This window comes from Erithacus rubecula, assembly GCF_903797595.1.
Source record: "Erithacus rubecula genome assembly, chromosome: 2".
NCBI classification, from domain to species: domain Eukaryota; kingdom Metazoa; phylum Chordata; class Aves; order Passeriformes; family Muscicapidae; genus Erithacus; species Erithacus rubecula.
Window position 1 is genome coordinate 71503356 of NC_136685.1, and position 9169 is coordinate 71512524.

Consider the following 9169-nt stretch of genomic DNA (forward strand, 5'->3'; position numbering starts at 1 on the left):
CAACAGGATTTTTGACAAGGCCTTGGCACCAGCACAAATCACACTTCAAGAGCTGTTTTAGTCCCACATGTGCACTGTATTCCTCTTCCCTCAGCAGGAATCTCCCATATGCATTGGGGAGCAGCTGGTGCAATTTCTGACTTCAATGCCATTTCCAGTGAGCATTTCATCCTCTCCAAATCCAGCAGCTGAGAGCTGTGCTCTCCTGCCTGAGGCAGCGGTCCCACACCAGCACTTCCAGCTTGTCTGGGTCCCTCTTGTCCCATAGGAAGGCTATGGCACAATTCCCTAATGTGCTATATCTTCTTTTTGCCAGGGTCAGGATTAAATGTACGAGACAGTATTTCTTGCTGAGACTCAGATGTTTATTAATTCCTTTCTATATTACATTCTCACAGACTGTGAGTTCCACAGCACCTCAAGCTAACAAGCTAAAAATGGAGTTGTATCTCTCTCTCTACAAGGCCTTTTAAGGATAAACTGTCCAATTAAGAAATGACACCTAAATAATTTTTACTTTTAACCCAATAACCAACCACCCATGACCTGCAATGTGGACTTTTTTATCCAGTTACAAAATCCCACCCAGACCCATGAGAGAGAAGGTGAAAACATCCACCCTAAAACCTCCATCTTGCTTTCTACATATTGCTATATTCTGAAACCTCAAATTCTAAGTTTTCCACCATGTGGTACTACACACTTCTATTCAAACTACACACCCATAATCCCAGTTCCATCATTCAATTTTAGAAGCCTTCTCCAAGGCCTCAGGTCAAAAGCAGTGTTTTCTTGGGGGTCAGTGCCTGTGAGTGCAGAAAATCTAAAATTCTCAGTGACCAGGGCTCCAACACTTCCCTTCCTGAGGCACATTCTCTCAGGGAGCCCCTAATGGACAGACTGTTCAGATTTTGACAGATTTTGTTCAGATTTTTGTTCAGATTTTGCATGGAGTAAGACAAAGTTTCACAGCAACACATATAGAAAGGAACTCTTAGATATGAGGGATTTTTTTCCTTTTCAGTTAAATTTTTTATTCACTAAATTCTTTTCCAGAAAACCATCATGGCTATGTACAGCAAATTGCATGCATCTGTATTTACATAATTTTCTATCATATTCTTGCAAATTTGCTATTCAGTTATGATAAATATATGCACTTTTTATCATATCTGCCACTGATATTTAAAAACCTGACACTGCATTGGAAACAAGAATGGATCATACCAGCCAAGGCAATACTAGATCCATGTGCCATATTAATGATTTCCTTAAGGGATCTTCAGCTCCTGCTTCTGTCTATCTCACTGTCCCACAGTGACTGCAGCAGTGGTAAAGCTCACTCAATGAGCAGAAGATCCACTGAGGATTTGCTTATTTACCCAAGGCTGGGTAAAACTAATTGCATTTATCACAAGTATTCCTATATTCATAGTGAGTCAAATAACGACTCAGTAAAAATTCTGGCTGAATTAAGATTCTGCTCTCTTATTTTAGATAATAACTTCTAAGTAACTTCTGAAACTATATATTTGCATATTTGAGCTGGTAAATATATTCTTAAGGAATCTTTCCTAATGGTAGCTAAATACAAAGAAATGCTTCATAATTTGTCACCAATCACATTCCAACAAATAGAGTTGGAATAATTGCAGTTTCATACAGTTAATTGCCTTTTAAAAAGTAGAGTGTGAATTTCAGCTAGAAAGAGATAACATTTTACAAAGATATATATCAGCTTTGTTGGATTCCAGCATCTGAATCCTTAGTCTTGTTTGTGTCAAACAAAGAGAAGAAACTCTCAAGCAAGGCTTCACTCTCTGTTCAGAATAGGACTGAGCAAAGATTTGCAAGACCAAGCACCACAGCCCAGCTATGTCAGCAGTCCTCAGTTTGTTTTTCCATTTCTCAGTTCGCAATCCTTGTTGTGCTTTCCTCAAAATGCCATTTCTTTGGGTTAGTATTGTCACAATGTGACCAGTCTGCAATACAAGCACCCTGGGGAGCTACACACCAGGTGGAGGTAATAACAGCAACAACATAAATGGAAGAAAGAGCCTAGACATAACCTTATTCATTTACTTATTACTTTGGGGATATTTCAGTGGTGTAGAAGAGATGAGATGCATTTTTTCATTACACACTGATGAGGGTTTCTCTGTAAACTTCACTTTCTTTATAATTCCAAGAGAATGTGTTTTAGAAGAGCACCAAGAGAAATGAATAAGGCTTTGGTTTTACACAGGAAAATATTATTCCTTTATCCTAATTAATTTCCTGGAAGGAATTGCAGATCATTTGATATCCTTTAGTGGCACAGAGGTCAGAAGAGTTGCTGCCACATGCACAGTGACATTGGTTTGGGATGCTTGGTGAGAAGAGTCCTTCAGTACTAATGTTGTTCAAATTGTATTATATAGTGAAAGATGATCCATTGTCAGTCAGAATTTCACTAGTCTGTCTTGAATGATAAGTATCAGAGTTTGTCCTTGAGCTACGTTTATTGTCTTTCTTGTCTCTCTTGCACCATGGGTCCTTCATTAGCTTCACAAAATAACTCCTGAACTTCACTCCAATAAATGCATAGAGCACAGGGTTCACACAGCAGTGTAAAAATGCTATGACTTCAGTGGTGTATTTTGCATAAGCCATGATCTTGTCACTGTCACAAGATTTGTCGATCTTGCCCATGTTGACAGCTGTTATGAGAAGAACAATGTTATAAGGTACCTGGCAAACTAGGAAAACAGCTACAATTAACACAATCACACGGATTGCTTTGTTTCTTTTGGAATTCTGAGCTTGTTGTAAGGATTTGACAATGAAGGTGTAGCAAAAAATCATGAATATGAAAGGTATAAAAAATCCAAAGACAACTTGGAGCCACAGCAGCAGTGATTTCAGCGTTGTGCTTTCAGATATTCCTTCAAATCTGTGATCACAAATCTCTTTGGTTTCATTGATGGAGAAGCTGTAACTTTCACTGTACAGAAAAGAAGAACTGGAGATTAAAATTGATGATATCCACACAGCCAGACAAATGAGTTTACTGTGTGCAAGAGCCCTTGCCCTGAGTCTAAAAGACTTTGTTGCCTGTACGATAGCGATGTACCGGTCCACGCTGATGAAGGCCAAAAGCAGCATGCCACAGGTGAAGTTGATTGCATAGATACCTCTAGTCATTTTGCAAATGAAATCACCAAAAATCCATTCATCAGCAGCGTAATTCATCGCCCACAGTGGAAGAGTAAGAACAAACAGTATGTCTGCTATGGCCATGTTGAAGAGGTACACATCCGTCATGGACTTGGTTCTTTCATACAGACCAAAGGTCATCACCACAAAGATGTTACCAAAGAGTCCAATGATACAAATCAATGAATATGCAACTGGCAGAAATGCTTTTGTGAAGTTCCTGACTTCCAGCTTAGAACAAGGTGGCATGATTAGAGAAGCATAGTCTGAATCATAAGGGTAATCTGTGGAAGGAGGGTCTGTCTGTAGAAAAGGACAACACCAGAAAACACACAGATGTTAATCTTTAGTCCCTGTACAGTACAAACATGATAGATTACTGACCACACATTCCAATTACAAACACCTTTAACACTACACACAAGGCTTGTAAGAGGAACTTTCATAAAATCGTACTTAAAACACCAATGTGGAAATAATCCTTTTGGATGCTCATATTTAAATGCATTATGCAGAAGGGACAAGTCTGCTACAAAAGACTCTATACTGTAAAATCTGAATTTGAATTAGGGGTCAAGTCCTTACCATCACACAAGGCAAACAGGCCTTTCTAGAATGTTATGCATTTCATACTAATGTAGCTTGGCTGAATCAAGCCCAAAAATGATTATTTCTCTCTACTCAGCTGGACAGGCAACCTATGATAGGTAGTCTGAGACACATTTCCCTGCATGACAAACACCAAACCTGTACTGAAAATCCAATAGACAGTGTGCTTTGACAGTGAACTCTGCTGTCAGAAACATCTCTTCAGATTTTCGCTCCTGAAATTATGGAATTTGGATCTGTACACTCAAGGAACTGGGTCTGACAGTGTCATTTATTTATTGATATACTAATATAGTCTATCAATTAGGTACTTACAAAATTCATTTTGGCTGTACAGTTCTCAGAAAAATATATTCAGAAGGACCTCAAAATACTTTCCCAAATATTTCTGAAAAGAAAATAAAGTTTTTTCGATCAGGGAACCAGCACAAGAAGTGTGAATAAGTAGAAAAACAAAATTGGAAATAAAACCTACTCAAAACAGAATTTAATCACTGGAGCATGTTAACAAATCACATATCTTTACAAAATGTGCAGTTGTAAAAAGCTAATGTTTTTTATCACTATTATTAAGATCACAGACTTATCTTCTGAATGTTTATTCATAGCTTAATAAATTATATATGAGAATATGTGACTGCTACTTCACATTGAATTTGCACCACAAGAAATTAGAGTAAATAAAATTTTCTTGGACAACTTCTGTAGGACAATGGCAATCCGTGTACTGAGGGAAATACAGAATAAATAAAGAGCACTTCCTTAGTATTCTTCATAACAGTAATGTAACAACTTACCCTTTTTCCCCACTCTGACACTTTTTCAGTGTCTCAGCACTTTCAACATCGCATTATTTGTCCTTTTTTATTACACTAGAAAGGTAATAATAGTTTCACTAGCAGAATAATAGTATCTTATAGTGCTAAGGATAGTACACAATGGATGAACAGACTGAGAACTGGTGTTTCCTTTTTGGCCAGTGAACAGATTTACAGTGCAGTGTTCAGTGTGCAGTTCAAACAACACCCTATAAAAATTTTGTTTTCTTTATTACTGTAATACCTAACTGTTTTCCAAATGAGGCTTACTTAATTAGCACAACACCCTGTGTTGAAAAAGTATTACCATCTTTATTTACAAGGGAGAATCAGAGTCATTAAAATTAAGTATCTACTTAAGATGTTCAATCTGAGACAGGTATCTCCCTCAACATCACTTCTAAGAGTACTCAAAATTATGAAGGATTTCAGCTAAGGATTTAATCCATTGACTGTTGCATCCAGGATCAGACTACTGCAAATCAGATCACAGAGTCCAAAGTCACAGAAAAATAAAACTGAGAACATGCCATTGGTGACCACGTGTAGGAAGCTGGGCTTAAATAACTTGTTCCACCTCACACAGGAGCTCATGGGCAGGAGATTTAACTCCTCAGCATCCCCTTGCATGAGTTCAGCCCTTTGCTTCCTTGCATTAGCTGCTCTCTGAGATCTGCATCTATCAGCAAGGCAATAGTTTCGGGGATGGGATGACATGAGGTCCCATATTTGTCAAGGTTGTGAAGGGCAGTTTTGTCTAGAGTTTGTCTGCTTCTGCTAGTCGTATTACTAACTGGGAAGAGCACACAGGCCAGCTTTAGGTCTATAAAACCAAAACCTTCTTGTTTGGGAATTACCTAACCTTGAAAATGAGAGCAAAAGGGAATTTGTAAAAGTGGGGCAGATGAAGTCCAGATAAAATGGGGAAATTAGAGGAGGGAAAGGACAGAACACTCTCCAAAAACATAAAGAGGATGACTCATGTGGGCATGCTGGCTCATGACAGAGGGCTGCAGCTGGGTAAAGACCTGAACTCTCTGATGCAGCTAAGGCACCACAGCTTATCTGGATTTCCTGCTCTTTAAACAAATCTTTAACTATCTCTCAGCTTCATCTGCTGGCTTTTCAAAACTGATTTTTAGAAGCTGCAGGAATATGGCAGCCTGAAAGTGCTTGAACACCTTCTGCAACAAATTTCAAACAACTTAAAGGTGTCCCTCAGAAGTGCAGAGATGTATAGGGCAAGCAGGGAAGTGGGGCTGAGGACCCCTAGCCCATCTTTGCACAGTTTTAGTCACTGTCTGCTGCTTTACTTTCTGGTCTCATCCAGCCACACATTCATGACCTTGCTTGGTGTTTCTGTTACTCTTTGCACGTGGCTGCAGCTTCAGTAACCCTCCAGATGGACAGAATTAAAAGGGTATCTGTCTAGGCTATTATTTTATAACCTGTTATTTTAGTGTTGCAAGAAAAATACTATCCTAGATGACAGGCATTCATGTATGTTTTTTTAAAAGACCTACGTGGTTAAAATACACAAAGAGAGTCTGATAGCTTATCTTCTCTATAAAAGTCACTCTTCATTCCACTTAGACAAGCCACTTTGGAACATGAGCATAACATGCAGAAGGGAGGTGATTGGGTGAGGGTATTTAGAACAAAGAGAGCCATGGGTATTTCCTACAGCCTGCAAGGAGGGCTAAGAAGGGAGATCTCTTCAGATTATCACTAAGAAAAGGCTTTTAGTTCAGACAAGACCAGCAGAGATCATAGGGGGAACAACAACTACTCATCACAGGAGAGATGCATATTCTCCCTGATCCTATAGGAATTCAAAAAGGCACCACCAGCCATACATCTATCCATAAAATTACTTCCACTGTCCTGCAGAAGCTTCCTGGGGATGGTTAGTATGAGAGCTGTAGCAAAGGGCTCAAACTGAAATCAGAATTGCAGAGATCAGATTTAGATCTAATTTAAATCTCTTGAGCTGACTTCCTTTTCTGAATTTGAAACAACAGTCACAGAAGTTATTAAAAAGATGCACTGGCTGCTGAGGAAATTGAATCATAACTCTTATAAAAACAATCTCCTTTTTGATTTAAATCTTTCTAAAGGTGTTTCAGTAGGCATCTTTATAATTTACAATCTGCATATTTACATCTTTATTTAGAATGAATGTATTAGGCAAATATAAAAAAAAATTCCATATATAGATAAATATAGGATGCTATGTCCAAACATTGGTACATATTCATTGCACATATGGACAGTCCATATTGTACATAAACATTGTATATTCATACATATCCATTGTACATATGGATAGTACATGTCTGTGCACGTGTGCTCAAAAACACCCATGTTTTGAATATTAAATATGTCAGCCTTGAATTTTTGAGCTTAGTATTTTTCCACTTTAACCACATCATCACCTTTCTTTTCACTATGAAAGAAGTGTGTGAGTACTCAGTGTAAGACTAAACCACAATCTTAAGAGAAAATATATTCTTCGAATTTTACAAACAAAACAATGAATAAAGACAGACCTGAGGAAAAAGACATAATTCTATGAAGAAAAAAAATTCAGTCATTAAGTATTTTTAATAATAGCTCGTCCTTGTAAGCAGAGCCCCACTTACATCTTTAGTTTAATACATTTGCCACACATATACATGAATTATAGATTACCTGTTTTAGTTTAGTACTTACCCGATTTGAAAATTGTCTGAAGGCCAGAGGAAAGAGGATGTGTGATTCTTTTAAAGTCTATTTTGGCTGCCTCAAGCAGATTTACCATCAGCCTCGACAAGAGAGCACTCTAATTTAAAAAACAAGAAATAACAGCACTAGTTAAAGGTGCAGATTTAAATTGAAATAACCACCACTTCCTCCTTACAAGCAACAGATATAAGCTGTTTTTTATGTAAAGGAAAATGTTACTGTGCTGAAAAATACAAGCTGAAGGCAAATATTTTATTAATTTACTTATTAGTCTACCTGTGTTATGACATTATTTTAAAAATAATCAAGCTAGAATTAGAATCATAATAAGCAGGGTGTTAGATGCCATTGTGCTCAGAAAATGTCCTGAGTGTTGACCTGGTTTTGCAAAGGATACTCTTAGTGTCATGCAGACGAGTAGTTTCAACACCAATCATTTAAATCAATGAGACTGCTCAGAATAAAACTGTGAAATGAGACAAGTATTAGTTACCAAATTGATTAGCAGCTATTCTAGAAGGAAAAAAAATAGTAATCCGTTATATTTCAAAGTGCACACAATCCAAATATATGTCCAGATCTGCAAAATGTGTAAATACAGGCAAATATGTAAAATGTGGTTGGTTTGCCTGTTTGGCACAAACATTTGCTGCTCATGTTAATGCTGCTCAGGTCTGTTGCTAAAGACAGTTGGAACCAGACATGGAAGCATTAAATGCTCCTGAATTTTAAAATGTAGAAGGATTTCTTTTTCTTTTCCAAACCTTGGTTCTGAACACAACTTAGATGTTTGCATTAGAAGGAAGGAGGAAAAAAAAAGGGGAAAAAAAAGAGGGTAAATCCCCCTCTTTCAACTCCTTATTTGTTTTAGAAATGGTTTGTCATCTCATTAGAGATGCCACATGGCATAAATACAGTCATGTAAGATTTTAAGGTATGATTAAATTAATGTAACACTGGATCTAAAGAAATGCAGGATAACAGATGTTCTGCTCACTCACCTTTTTTCTAAACTGGGCATATCACAATAGTGACTCCCCACCAGTTTAAGCTTCTTTCCACTGACCACACCCAGTGAATGGAATAAAAATGCTGCTTGGTGTCAAAAGGAGAACTGGTACATTTAAAGCACCATGCCAGAATGGTTCTAATAATCATCTAATCTAATAATCACGCATCATTTTCTCAATGGCTCATTTTCACAGGATCCAAGAACTTCAGCTATAACTGACACATGCAAGGAACAAGCCCTGGAATGGGAGTCTTGTTTTACCTAAATGTGCATGCATACATGGTGAAAGTATGTTGTGATTGTTACTGCTGGACAGCAATCTTCACTCTTTGAGGCATACAAAGCAAAAAATTGTGAAATCTATCTGTGACTCAAATAACTTCAATAACTTTAAATTTTATGATTGATTTGGCCCACCTTATTGCTGTTTGGACTAAACCACTCCCTGTCATCACAGATCTGGAGCAGGTTGTGATTAAATCCATAACATAGTTAAGCTCTTGAAAATTGTTTTATAAATTCGAGTAGCATGGAGGAAAGAAGATGTGTTTTAGTGCAGAGACAAGGAAGTGAAGACAGAAGTCCTTGTGAATCTTGCAAGATATCCTTAATCACAATAATGAAGTACTCTTCACTCTATTATTTACATTTTTATAATTCATAACAATTTCCATCATTAAAACTTCACAAGTTTTCAGCATCCTTTGAATCTTTGCTAAAAGGTGCTTTGTCTTTTAACTGCATTTTTGTGCTGGTTTCCTAGCTCGTTATTTGCATGTCAAATTGTAATAATGGAAATCATCTAATTAAC

At 37.4% G+C, this 9169-nt stretch overlaps 1 protein-coding gene across 1 annotated transcript; it reads right to left on the reverse strand.

Moving 5' to 3' along the window:
• Nucleotides 1-1500: 1500 nt before the first annotated feature.
• On the reverse strand, nt 1501-7450 carry CCR6 (C-C motif chemokine receptor 6). The gene is made up of 3 exons (XM_079298445.1): nt 7335-7450; nt 4120-4192; nt 1501-3498 (listed from the first exon to the last, which is right to left on the reverse strand). The coding sequence occupies exons 2-3, from the start codon at nt 4126-4128 to the stop codon at nt 2413-2415; spliced, it is 1095 nt and encodes a 364-aa protein (XP_079154571.1). The 5' UTR covers nt 4129-4192; nt 7335-7450; the 3' UTR covers nt 1501-2412.
• Between the last annotated feature and the right edge of the window lie 1719 nt (nt 7451-9169).